This window comes from Teleopsis dalmanni, chromosome 2 (genome assembly GCF_002237135.1).
Source record: "Teleopsis dalmanni isolate 2A chromosome 2, ASM223713v2, whole genome shotgun sequence".
Classification (NCBI taxonomy): Eukaryota; Metazoa; Arthropoda; class Insecta; order Diptera; family Diopsidae; genus Teleopsis; species Teleopsis dalmanni.
Genome location: NC_051847.1, coordinates 71,798,457 through 71,813,455, shown reverse-complemented (window position 1 = coordinate 71,813,455; position 14,999 = coordinate 71,798,457). Strand labels below are relative to the sequence as shown.

General features: G+C 32.1%; 1 protein-coding gene across 1 annotated transcript in view; it reads right to left on the bottom strand.

Annotated features, from left to right (window-relative positions):
• Positions 1–9,662: 9,662 nt before the first annotated feature.
• LOC119674821 (retinal homeobox protein Rx) overlaps positions 9,663–14,999 on the bottom strand; it is a 150,775-nt gene continuing 145,438 nt past the window's right edge. The window contains exons 5-6 of the mRNA XM_038085979.1: positions 10,820–10,985; positions 9,663–10,728 (exon numbers count right to left, since the gene is read on the bottom strand). Coding sequence (XP_037941907.1) covers positions 10,025–10,728; positions 10,820–10,985 — 870 coding nt within the window. The 3' untranslated portion in view covers positions 9,663–10,024. The remainder of the gene's footprint in view (positions 10,729–10,819; positions 10,986–14,999) is intronic.

Sequence of the window (14,999 nt, the reverse complement as noted above, 5' to 3'; positions counted from 1 at the left end):
GATATTAACATCGATAAAATTCATTCATCTTTACTTAACGGCCAAGTTAGTCAAGTTGTTCTACGTCAGGTGCTTCTAAAATTTCTTTAAATTTCCAAAAGTCACACCGGGTGTCTATATGCTGATGTGAATATTAAGAAGATTATCCTCTTGTGGCTCATGACTATTAACGCCATTACATTGCTTTACTTTATAATCAATGTGTTGTTACTCTGCAAAGCTTCTATAACTGCCCAAAATCAGTCGTTATCTGACCGTTGAATGAGTCAAATTATGCTACTTCTTTTATTTCAACATCTATTTAACCTCAAGAGTTTCATTAATTTTTCGAAAGCAGCCGCGGATACCTGTATAACAATACCAAAAAGGTCACCATCTCTTACCCTTACTTGACTGACAAGATATATAGATTGTCTCATTCCTTTAATTTTAATATTTTATTGCTTTCCAAAAGTTTCCAAGAGATATGAGATATGAGTTCAAAGTAACTCATATCTTCTATGAATTCCAATATCCACATTGGTATGGGTAGCTCTACTTGTTGTTACCTGATTGCAAAGGTACTGAGATTGTTCTACTTCCTTAATTTCAATATCTTTGATATATTAACTATAAAATTAAGATCCGGTTGCAGACATAATAATGTAGGTAACTAAATGATTTATAATTACCAGTTGACTTCCTGAAGAGTTTAAGAATTGATCTTTTAAAAATATTTTTGGATATAAACAGTAAATGGAAAATAAAAGACGTGAAGTTAGTTTTGGACAGCGATATATAATTGTTAAATTTTGGAAAAATGTCATAAATCAACGAAAAATTGCTAAAGAAATTGCTTGTCAATATTCATCTGGGTAGAGTTATAAATAGTTTCAAGGAAACGAGTACTTACGTTTCGAATCCTCACACTTCAATTCTGTCATGTAGCGAAAAACTCAGCATCATCAACCTGGTGAAAGTAAATTTAAGAGTAAAAGTCTCCAAACTACTTGAAGATATAGTCGAAAAATATAAAAAAAATATATGCCTTGAAACTGTGATACAGTATAATACACGGGTTGCAAGAAAGAAGCCATACACGTCCAGAAATAATAGAATAAAACAGATTTAGACCGTTGCCAATGTGAGTTAAAAGTTATAATCTGGCTATGTAACAGGCTGTGTGAGATTACAATTAAAAGTTAAAAATTTGATTACGTTTTATCCGTTTTTTAGAAGAATCCGTAAAGTCTGATATTTGGGCATCCGGTTTTTTCTTAGAATCCAAAACTTTGACAACGTTTATTTAAGATACATTTAAACAGATTTGTAACTATTTTATCATGACATAAAGTTCAGAAAAAATTTTTTCTGCTTCGAGTTTGAGATTCTTCTTCCTATCTCCAACTGGATAGACATAGACAGTGGTTAGTTTCTTAACCGAGATGCCAGCGACGAATTGTAGAGACTACTAAGAACTTTTATGTGGAAAAGCTTTAAAAACGATTTTGAAGGATGGGGTATGTTAGAGTGTGTTACTAAGTTATTCTTTAATATTAAGAAATTATATGGGAAATTTAAAGTCCGAATTTAATTATGAAGAATATTAATTAAAATAGGGAAATATTCAGTGTGAGAAATGTTTCGATTTTAAGAATGCCATGCTTTGACAACGAATCTTTTGTAAATTTCAATATATTGAGCATCTCGTATTATAAGTCTGTTTGGAGATATAGCGTGATCTTTGAGATATTATTGTTTTCAATTGGAAATTCTTACATTAATTACACAAACAAAACGAATTAGCTAACACTATAATATTATTTTGAATTTTTCAACGGTTATTTGAAATTAAAGTGTAAAAATTTTTAACATTAAATCCTGCTGTCTTCAGAATCATGCGTATGTATAATTATTTTAATATGCTTTATGCATCTCTGGTATTATGTATAAGCTCGCAGTGGACGAACCGCAAACTATGTGTCCACACATGTTGAATTTGATTAACGTACCATTTTTAACTATTTCGCGGACCAGAGGTTGGGAACCACTGGGTTACATTGATAAGTTACAGGGAGAAACTGTTAACCTCTAGCAGTTCTACCTGGTGGTGGTTTTTTATAAAAAAGGACAAATTCCAAATTTCCATACTTAGATAAAAAAGCTATATCCACATCAAGCGTAGTAAAGAAAGTGACGTAGAATAGGTGGCTTTATACCTGTCATGAAACAGGGGCAACCCTGAAATAGAATTTATTCCGATGTTGCGTTTTAAGGAAGTATTGAGCAAATTATATAGTGAATAAAGTTACAATAATTTGTTAACAAATAAATCAGTTTATATTAAAAAAGATAATTACAACTAAACCAATTTAAAGAAATTTTGAAGTTGGTTGTCTTAATCTATACTTTGCAGTTAAAGCAGCACTTCAATTAGAGCAAAAATAAGAACTAAACTGTTTGGTTTTTATTTTAAAATATTAGAGTAAATTATTATTTTTGTTATTTTAAATTTAATTTATTTATTTGTGGAAAGACATTTCGCAGGGATTGATTTCTCTCCAAGTGAGCTTTTTGCAAAATGCTTTTTAATTGAAAAGTTGGTTTGTGTCATAACTATATTTGAAATAAATTGCTGCCCTTAAGATGGCGCTGCAAAACTCTACAACATATTTCCAATATAATATAAAATCTTAGCACGTAAGATGGCGCAGCAATACACAGCAACATAAAATTTTTTTATATTATTGCTGAACAAATTAAATTAATGAATTTTATATATTGTAAAAATTAATTACTATAAAAACAATAAAAAAATCGACAAGCAACATAGCGTTCATATACTAAAATAATTGAAACAATAATTTCTTTTAAGTGAGCGTGACAAAGCTCGCACAGCTGGTGGTTCATTCGCATGCGGTAACTGTCGCCAACTCGTAGAGAATCAAAGATGTTACGAAGAATTTTTCTCTGGAATACTCCCAGTGCTGCTTTATCATTCTATGTTAACGTATGTGCTTCTGGGTCATATAAATGCACAGGAAGGCTGAGCGATCTACAGAGCGTAAGTTTTGTTTCCCGAGAAAGAGCTCTTCATCGCAATTGCCTACTGAGCCCGTAGAAGCACCTATTAGCATCATTGTTGTTCGTTACAGGCACTAGCTCGGCGTCCGATCGATGCACAATTCTACCAGTAGTCGACATAGCCGAGTTGGTTTTGGTTCATTCACCACCAAGCCCATTCTCGTACAGCAGCAAAAGCAGCTGTAATATCACGCTTGCTACGCCCAATGCTATAAGCAAGGAGCTGGACATATTTGTAAAATATTGTTCCATTATGATGAACAGCTGCCCTACGCAAGGATTATATGGTATAATATCATATGAAACTGCTACTATATCGCTCTAAATAAAGAGCGATAAAGATTGTGAGCTCACTAGGACCCTGTGGGCTACAACAGATCGTAGAATAACTTAATAGGTCTTAAGACGGCTCTATACTATTTAACCATTCCTTTAAGGTTTACGTTTTCCGACAATTAGACTATGCAGAAGTCGCCACAATAAAAAGCATGAACAATCTATTAAACATTTTTTATGTCTTCAGCCAGGACTACAGACGAAGTGTCTTCAATATCTAGTGGACCGTTTCTTTGTTGACCTGGCAGATAACCCAAAAGCAAACTTATTACATCTTCTAAGTCTCACCCATTAAGCCTAATGGCATAACAAGGATAATGTAACGAACTATTCTACCACTAATCTTGGGATTCTTTTTTTTTATTTTCTTCGCCAAAAGCATTATATGATAGAAGTGATAACCGCATAGCTTCACATCAAAGAATATTGGTAATAGTTAACATCGAGTAAAGTCTAAAAATCTATTAAAAGTGTCAATCGATAAGATGTTGTATTATCGTGGAACAAGCAGCAAATTCCTTCTATGCGATCTCTGCTTAAATAAGATGAACAGAATTACCAAATGCTTTAAAACTCATAAATAGAATTGTACATTATAGGTTGACGATACCGTGGAATTGACGATTGAAGATTGACCCGACGGTGAAAAGCACTCGTCGCCCATCGAACTTTGACTGCATATTACTAAATCGAGCCGAAAATAAAAAGTTATAGTGCGGCATGATATATTTCATTGGTGCAAATACGTGTCTCCAAATAGTCTCTGAAGCATACTGACGAAGTTTCTAATACGAGCCGTAAAAAACAGAAAATATCACTGTAAGAAAATCGAAATCTAGACAATATTGTTAGTTGATTTCAGCTCAAAGGAAATTGCTCACACTGAGTTCGATATTTGCAGATTTTATGTGTACAATGATTATGTGTTAGACTTCGATGAGCTCGTCCATAACATCGAGAATATCGATTATTGAAAGCCAGTGAAAACAGGTTTGCACAAAGCTACATAGTACTAAAATTTTTCATTATTATCACATAACCACATTTACCTGGCTGTGTAACTGTGTAACGCTGTGTAACTTCTGGCTATTCTTTAACTAAAATTGACGTTGAAAGGAATTTGATTCCATGTTATCCTGACAATTAAAAATGCTTCTATTAATTTATTAAAGGAGTTTCCGGCCGATGAATAAAAATACTGTTTCAAGAAAATCTTTGAACATTTCCAGCACTGAAAGTGAATCCCGATTTAAAAACTTATCCCATATTTACCAATCGAAAGCGGCATTAATGAGCATCAACTGTATAATACTAAGACAAACTTATGGGTTATTTCGACTATGCCACAATGACCTCAAATACTGTCTCGAAGAAATCGTTCACTGCTTCCAGCTTTGTGTTGACTTGCAAGAAGATTATCTAGTATAAGCCAGAATGAAAGTTAAAATAAGATAATTAATAATATATTTTTTTAACAATAACTTTGGTCATTTTGGTTAAAATATTACATTTTTTTCTAAACTTGTATAATCGGTTCTGGGTGGATATGGATACAGTGAATATGGATACATAAAACATTATGTTTTCTACCGTAAGGTACCTAAATATTTTTAGGTACCTTACCTTAAATTAGCCAAATTTTACATTACTTAAAGCGTTTCCTAAATCTTATGAAGGATCTTATGAAACTTGAGAATTAAATTATTTGCGAAAAGGATTAAGTAGAGCAAACCCACTGGGAAGCAGTTTGCACTTAGGCATATTTGACACGTCCCATTAAAAAATAAATTTCCCAGTTATCCTGAGATTTGTGTAAATTATACTTAGCAATTTTAAAGTAACTTTAGCATTCAAGAGAGCAGAAAAGTGTCACAACGTTGAAACTGATATATCACCGAAGAGAAACCATAGTAATTTTCGCAGTTGGACGCAATTCAATCTTGTATATTTTAAATTTTTGTAATTATAATTTAAAAAAAAATTGAAAATTCTAAAAAAAATTCAACAAGCGAAAGTAAGTAATGTCCTGCGGTTCGTAACGGGAATATCACTAGTAGGATATGTGAGTACATATCCTGTTCGCATGATAGTTCTCATTTCGTCGAGTTCAGTTTGAGATTTTGTGCATGTGATAAGGAATATGTAATTGCTGGAAATTATATAGGCTGAGTGCACATGAAAGAGAGGTACTGACGTAGGAAGGCAAGTTAGCAATTGTAACGGTTGTCGCATTGGGGTGAGACGTGCATTGCGGCAGTTGCCGTTGTAGAGGAAAGTCTGTCGGTGACTGTTGTAAGCATTTTATTAGCGGCAATAATGTTTTGTCGCTAATCAATTACTCGTACAGTTTTAGTACTGCCATTCTTCTCTACATTTTTTTTAATTTAATTTTATTAAAATTCAATGATGAAACGATGCATACCCCCTCCACTAATTTGCCCACCTCGCTTTCAATCGAATATGCTGCTTTATCTTTCGTTACAATATTATTTGCTGTGCATTTAGTCCTTTTAATTGTGGGACATAATGGCATTTAATTGTGGGTTGTCAGCACGTTTTGTCCGACTTATTTACAAGGTATTAAGTAAATATGCATTAAAATAGAAAAAAGTTTAATAAAAATTAATTTAACTACTGTGGTCGGCAGGCAGCGGGCTCATTGCTTAGCCGATGTCTATTTATTGGGTCGAAAAATGTAACACAACTAATCATTGGGAAAGTGTGTGGAACAGGTTGGAGGACGTTCTCATCATAAATCATGTCATATAATTACGAACTGAATTGATTGTTTGCAGTGATTACGTTTTAATTGATAAATTTTAATAATTTTTAGTTAGAACTGTTGGAACTCCCGTTTGGGAGTTTATGGACTTTCGTCATCCAATTTTTTTTATACTATAGTAAAGTAATACAAACATATTAGATTTGGAACTAATTTATATTTATATTTCAAAAATTTGTTCAGTTCATCATTGACAGTGAACACATCACATTACTGCACTACATGCAAATGAACATAGCTCTATTTGTGTACTAATACAGCACTTTTGTGCTAAATGAAAGCACTTGCGCATTTCTTTCATAGAAAATAACTATAAATTTAATTTTATTCGGATTTATAATTGAATGCAACTTTTTGATTGAGTTGTCTGAATAGAATATTAATATAAGTATTAGAGAACATTAATTGTTTCAACTTCTTGGCGAGTAAGTCTTTCAAATTTGGATTTCGATAAAGAGTGAATCCAAAATACAAATTACGCGAAAAAGAAATAAATTTTATTTTTACTAAAATATATGATGTAATTTAGGTAATCTCATGTACTGTTCAGAATACACAGTTCCGTTTTTAAGCTGTTTGGTTGTCTAAAATGACCACAATATTATTTTTTTTTAAGAGCTCGGAACTGTTGGCTAAACCAAAGATAATGCTAAGCCAATATAATATTCTATGAACTAATTTCGTGTATTGGTTGTGATGAGTCAGATTGTACTTATATCCTTGCATATACTTCGATAATAACTTTTCAACCAGAACCTTTATAATAGAACATTAAGGTTTATTATAATGTCAGAGACGATAGCTAATTAAATTGATCGGTTAAAGATTGATTGATATAGAGGAACCAAACTTAATTCCGTGGACCTAGGGATTGTTAAGTTTTAATATTTTTGCAAATCTACATTGATATTTTGGACAAAAATATTGGATATTAATGTTGAACAGGTATTTCCAGGAGAAGGATGTATGTGTTCTTACTGACAGTCATGCAGACAGTTATCAAAGCTATTTCAGCAGTTCAAATCTCGTTTAATATTGTCTATAAATGTAGACAATTTATAAAATATTTAGGTAGCAGTTTCAAAACAACTTTCATTTACGTCTCCGGCATACAAATGTAGCTAGGTACGTGCTTATTAAGAAACTAGCGAGACTGGGCATGTCTACGATACAAAATTCCGTATAATTTTCTAATCCTACCGGTTACAGACAAAAATTGTCACATGATCACTTCTTACTATTTAATTTCATGCTTACGGAAATTCGGCTAAAATTTCTTCATTAGCTAGGTCAAGAGTGATGTAGCCTAGATACTCCAAATATATATACAAACTCTGACTTTATCAATATAAACAAGTTAAAAGTATTTTAGATAGTATGTAGTTGAGAAATAGGTTGTGTCTGCTCGGCTGAAAATCTTGTAGATCTGGTTTACCAGCATTCAAGGACGGAATACTAGAACACATATTGTGTTTTTGTGTACGAGTAGGCTAGATCTTTTGAGCATATAAATTTATAATTTATTCAGCGAACTATCATATATTAAAATTGACTGTATACTGACATTTATCAATGGCTCTGGATCGTTCTAATATGTCCGATTTGATAATACATAACGATTTGATTAATTTTTCACTTCACCTGTCTACTTTCCTACCTGAATTAAATGGAGTCTATGAATTATTTTTTATATCTTTATCTATGAAAACGGACTAAGTAACTTTACTGTGTTGGGAATCGTTTCCAACTAGGGTAAGAAAAAGGTCTGTAATTTATTCCAATAGACTAATAGAGAGTTGTAATTAAAATAAAAACTGGTGTAGCGTGCCTTTCCTGTGAACATTATGAGCAGCACAATAGGCAGAAAATAGTTTTTCAAGAAAGGTCTTGAAATGTGTAGCAATACGTGTTCACGTAACTTAACCTAACATATGCAAAGATTTTATATTCATTACAGTTTATTACTATTTTTTTTGTTCTTACATTAAAAGGTCAACAAAATCAAAACTGAGTGTACATGGAGTTGAATTCAGAAACTTGTGGTGCTGACATCTATTGTCCTCAGTTCCGTTTCTCTCTTTTCGCAGCCCTTTTACTTGTCAGAGCGTGATGGTGTATATTATATGCAATTCATTTGGAGCATTCTGTTGTTCCGTCCTGCGAAGAATGTATTTCTCCATTCAAGAATTTCCGATCAAAGATTATATTGGATAGACCTAACGTGTAAGCAAGCTTTTTTCTTTTCAACTTATATTCACTTTCGTCTTCATAACCAGTTTTTTAAAGATACTTTAGCTTTTAGCTATATAGCTATAATATGTCAGATATAATCTGGATATTACTGAGAAAATATGTTAATATTGAGAAAAATGCATTTATTAGTTAAAGTTTTTTAGATTTATTAACATCCATACTTCCGTAAGTTTTGCAACTGCAGCTCTCGTCATCCCAAAACGATACTACTTTCCCTGTAACTGTTACCAAGACACGGAGGATGACAGAGGACGTGAAGGTACCGAAAAATCAGATAATTTAGCTTAAAGCGATGTAGGTAATAGATCTTTGTATTTATGACAGACCAATTGCTAGATATTGAATCTGTGACACACCAATTACTAGTTCAAGTACCAACTAGAAAAATATGGCGAAGATTTCAATAGTCACTGCGGGTATAATATGCATATATAATCAAATATGTATATATATAATATAAAATAAACATTATGCATATGGTATCCTAATTGCTAGACTAAATACCACCTAAGAAAATATGACGATGATACCTGTCTCTCTGTCTTTGCCATAAAAATATAGAAATAGCAAATCACATACTAAGAACATACCCCGCTGCGGCCGATCGCAGAACTAATTATTTCGGGTCTGGAACTTAAATCCGAAGAGCTTAATTTGCAGCGGTTGTTTCAATATTCTTCAGGATTTTTAAATATTCTAAAAGTTGTAAACTTGAGCTATATAGAAGGCAGCATAAACACTCTGCTTATACAGATGTGACAATATAGTTTGAATTGTGATATAATATGTTAACAGTCATACTTACATATCTCTCATCCTCAGGATATAATGATAAAAATTATTTTTCTTACATATTAGAAAACATTTGCTTTATATTTTATATATATTTATTTTTTAAAATTTAGTACCTATTATTTTACATACATATGAACATATTTTATCTGTCAGCACTTCAATAAATAGAGTTTAAACTTTGATCTATGTAGTGGAGTAATCAGCTATAAATAAAATAATCCATAATTTTTGATTAAATAAAGAGAAAAATGTAAGCTAACATTTAAAGAAATATGGATTCAAAACTATTTAATGGAAATTTTCGAAAAATTTTAATTAGGATAACGCGTTCTGCAATTAAACTTTTAACTTCCTTTTACTTCTTCTATATTCAGCAATTAATTTATGTTCTTTAATGTAAAATACATCTTTTCATTATTTAATTAAAGATTTTGTTAGATTTGAGCAATTTGCAATATCAAGTGCTTTAAGTACTTAACTTATTTTTACAATTCTCATATGGTTCACATGAGCTCAGTTCAAATGCTACTCTAGTCCTAAGTGATGTTAAAATTACAATTAATTACAATGATATTTTAATGTTGTGCTTAATCTGTGCTAATTTAAAGTTTAATTCTAATTCCTTTTCACTTACTAACTAAATTTTGCGAGTTTTTAATTAATTTGCTAAAACACATAAATTCCCATTATTTTTCTTAAGTCAATTTTTAATTAACGTTTTTATTTACATCAATCACTGGCAATCACTGGCAACAGACGAGATGGGCTCATAAAAATGACAGATTCACCGCTTAATTAAACCATGGCTAACCCCTTATTTATGCTCTCGAGATGCTCCTTTGCCTTTATTCTTAATGTAGCGATAGAATTGGAGCGAATGTCCACTGTTTGCGGTTGATTTGGTGAATTTGTTGATGTGCGGTTGACAGCACCGATGCTGTTGCTGTTGCTGTGCAAAATTGCCACTGGGCTTTCACGTCCAACGTCGACGACTTCAATATTCGCTGATGCGCATTTTCCGCCTAGAAGTTCATTTGTCTCATTGTTTGTGGTGAGATTCTGTGGTGACAATGCATTATTACTATTTGGTGTGGTCTGTGGGGAATTTAGTGTGGGTGGTGGCATGCCGGAATGTGATAATGCAACTGAATTTGCATTTGTGACAGTTGATGTGGCGACAGACGAGTTGGCAGCAGCAATCGATAAAGTTACGCTTGTGGCTGGTATTAATTGTGGTGGCATTGTGGCCAAACTTTGTGGTGACATGCGTGACAAATGTGGAGATAAATGTGATAATGGCACATGATGGCCTGGATGTGTTGGTGCGCCTAACGGTGGTGGCGGATGTCCGGGTGGTGGTCCGTGTGTTGCATGCACTTGGGGTATGTGTGGTCCATGACCCATAGCTGCTAGGCTACTCATTGCTAGATTTGATGGCGCCAAACTAAGTGGTGGTGTTAAATAGCTGGGATAGACGGTCTGCGGATGCGAAAGGAAACCTGCCGAAGGACGAAGTTGTGGGTGAATATAGAAAAACTACAAAGTGAGTCATAAACAGAAATAAAATTTGAGCACAAAATTGATAATTACCTGGTAATGCGGATAGTAAAGGTGGTGAAAGCCAAGGATCAACCGGTAAACCTGAAGCGCCACAGCCTAAACGATGTGGTAATTGCGTAAAATGTGTGAGGCCAAGTCGTAAACTTTCAGATTTTTCTTGTCGGCGCCATTTTGCACGGCGATTTTGAAACCAAACCTGAAAAAAAAAATTAATTAATAATTAATTTAGAATTTTTTAATGAAGGGAAATAAATCATAAGTAAAATATAATGCAATTTCGGTTTCAAAAAGGAACGAAAAATTATATAGGGACAGTGGAGTAGACAGGATTGGGGTATATATCAGATATTTTTTTTGTCTGTTTCCGCAGTTAATAATGATAATATTTGTATCATGTATTATATTCATATGACCAATATATTATAGGTCGCTCATACCCCCTGTGATTTTGTATGACGCAGAAGCGAGAACGCTATCACAAAATAATGAAGATTTTTAGAAGAGTTTTAGAGAAAAAAGTTTTTCCTGAAATATTTGGTCCTCAATGAGCTGGCAACAATTACTGCATCCAAATCAAACCCGAGCTGCACCAGCTTTATCGCGACGTCCATATAATTTAACGAATTGAGATGCACTGACTTCGTTGACTTGGACATGTTATAAGATTTGATGACGATGCTCGAGCTAAAATGTTATTTAAGGCGTAGACCGCGTCGTACAGCTTAAATAAAAATATTAAGTATGGGAAGCGTATTTATGCTTCGAAAGAAATATTCTGTTAATATTTCTATTCAAGAACTTTCAATCAAACATCAATATATCAGATTTCATGAACGGCTTGAAAATAGATTTCTAGGTGGGAGCAAAAATTTTCGTTGCATTTGTAGTGATAAACCACTCTCTTAGACCGGTGTGGTGCTTCTCTTGTTGTATTCCTAGGGGTAACGGTTTATATTTCTCTGAATATTTTTTTTCTACGTGTTACTTACTAAAGTACTTACTTCTAATTTCTTCAGCTCACAAATAAAAACAAGTGACTTAGTCTTTCTGTTACTTCCGGTTAATATGGCACTCACTAACCAAGATCTTCGGTTCTCATCTCAACTCATCAGCTTACAGAAGTGCGCTCTGATTACTGGTGTGTAGGAATACAGGTAGAGAAATTGCTCATTCCATTTAATTTCTATTGTCAAAGTTGTTTTAACTTACTGGAAAGAGATGCAGTTAAGCATTTTCTCTGTGAGTCTACGGGTCTGGCTTCCTCAAGAATTATGGTATGTTTTTTGGGAATACGTTTTTGACAGTTGGTTATACTCTTTATTGGGAAGGGAGAAATATCTATTAAATTAATTAAATTCGATGTGGTGGACTTAAAACATTCAGCTTTGAACTCCTGAAGAAACAGGAAGGTACTTTTTGACAGTTTTTCAGTCTTTCATTATGAGTAGGGGATAAAATCTTTATTAAATTATGCAGATTCAGTGTGTGTATATTTTATATCTTATAGTTTCTAAAAGAATGTGGTAGTAAATGCGAAAAACAGCTAATTGTGGTCAGCAGCATGATATATCTGGATCTGCCACTGTAATCAACCAATCAAGCGTTGCGAATAAAAAGTTACTTGTGTAGCAAGAATATAGAACCTCTAAACACACTATAATTTATTGCTCTCCCCTCGTTCCTATATTAACGGTACCCACTTAATCGTATAAACCCTAACAAGAAACTCGTAAAACATCATTAAATCAACGTCAAGACAAAAACAACAACAACAATAAAAGCAATAAAACGAAGCCTTTAAACAAACACAAACGCACACACACACACACAGACACAAATACAAGCACAAATAACTAGTGCTGGCGTACAAAGATAGCAGACAATGTGGGGAATGAGCATGAAGGCCATGAAATGTAATTACAGCTGAATGAGCTTAATTACAACACCAACAACAATTGCCTTACTAACAACAAAATGGCGGCATAACCAACTGCGAAGATTATTGAAGAAAGCACACACACAGATGCTAAGAAAAAAATTTCACTGTCAGAGAATAGAGCAAGAGACAAAATTCAATTAGTGCCGTAACACTAATTAGAATTATTGCAACAATGAAGTTGGAGGAGGTGGAGATGTAGGTGGTTAGTTGGATGGATACAGCTTAAAAGCTTAAACGAAGAAAATGGCGTCGCAAGTAGATGAGTTTGTGCAGAGACGACAGTTTGTGATGTACGCGCTTATAGGGACATAATTAGCGTGTAGCTAAAAGTGTATGCGGAAATGAGAGAGAAATAGAACAACAAGCAGCTAAGTGTTACACTTTGTGTATGTATGTAAGTATGTGTGTATGTATGTTGTATTTTGTGGAAACTTTGTTGTCGCATAAAATAATTAAATACAATTTGCGCGAATTAATAACAAATTATGATGTTGGAAATCTAATTTTGACGTTGTTTACGTTGTTGAATGATTTACGAAGTTAAGAGAGAAAAAAAAAAAAAAAAACAAACACAAATAAGAAAGTGAAAAAAGTGTGTGAAGATGAAGATGAGTGACGTGTGGTTGTAGGTTTCAGTTTAAGCTTATTTATAATGAAGCATAAACAAGCTTAAATTATTTTGAGGCTTTATGTCAGAGTGATTTTTTTTTTATTGTGTAAGTGAGGGATAGATAGATATAGAATGTAAATTAAAATTTTTAATGACTTTTTTAATTAAAACAATTTTTCAGTTAATTGCCTTTTATTATTTTTGCTAAACAGAAAATTTTTAATTGAAATAAAAATAGAAAAGAAAATCATTGAGTTAAAAATATATAGAATAAGGACTGGTTTAATTAGAACAGTTAGATTTATATGAAAAATGTTTTCTTCTAAATCTTATTTGTCTTAATTTAAATTAAAATTTAATAAAATGTAATATTTTGATGCTAATTAAATTAAAACTTTTGTGTTACATTTGGTTAGTCTTAGTAAATTGTTACAAAAAGATGTTTATTTTTTCTTATTTTAAATAACAGAGTAGTTTAGAACCCTGCATGTATTTTATATATATTATAAAGTTCTATAATTATAATCAAACACTAGTTTGTTGTTATAATAATCAGTGATCTAAGCGAGGCTTGGACACAGGCTAACGAAGAAAAAAATTTTAATTGATAATCAAACCAGGGACCCTACCTTCAAATATTTCCGCTAAAGTTACAGGGTAGAAATGGTCTGGCACACGAAGGGGATTGTTTTTTGTCCATGCAAATCGGACATACCACTTTTGTGACGGTATTGTGAGGATGCGTTAAGCAATTTTAAATCTTTTCTACACAACAAATAATAATCAGTGGAGATCTGCTGTTTTAGGCCTTAGTTGGTATTATAAATGTTGATGCCACTTGGTCAAAGAAAAAGACGAGTGAATCCTGATCGTAGATTCGATCGCTATTCGTACTATTAAACACTGTGTAATATTAATCTTGATTTTACATAAATATTTCTTGTTTTGCCAATTTTAGGTATACGACCTATGTTTTATCTTATTGAAAGTAAATAAATTATTAATATTTTAAACTTTTTTATATTATTTGATATTTATTTTTTTAATATTGCGAACTTAAAGTTTAGCAAAAAACAGAAATGCTTATTATTTTTAAATTTTATTCCAAAAAATTTAGTAATTAGTATGATTACTAACATTTATTTAACTATTAAAAATATTAGTAAGTGTTAGAAAATATAAGTAATGAGTATTTCTTTTTTTGCTGCGTTTTAACTTCGCAATATTAAAAAAAATAAATATCAAATAATATAAAAAATTTATAAAATATTAATAATTTATTTACTTTCAATAAGATAAAACAAATAAAAATATATAAAAAGTTACGATTGATAATGATGTTTCGATCGGGTTAGGATCCAGTTGTTTTTTTTTATGACCAAGTAACGTTCAACGTTCCCAAAGGGAACTACACCAGCAGATAGATGTATTTAGTAAGTATTTAATTCCACATTTTGATTAACTAATAAATAACTAATTTTTAGTAATTAGCTAATTGAAGATATTCGAATCACTCGATTTGAAAACTTTTTTTACTTAAATATTTTTTTTTAAATTTTTTAAATGAATTAATTTTCAATTAATTTCTCATCACTTCAAGCAATAACTTTAAATTTCATTTAATTATAATTTCCACCTTTCATTTATAACGCAGCAAATTT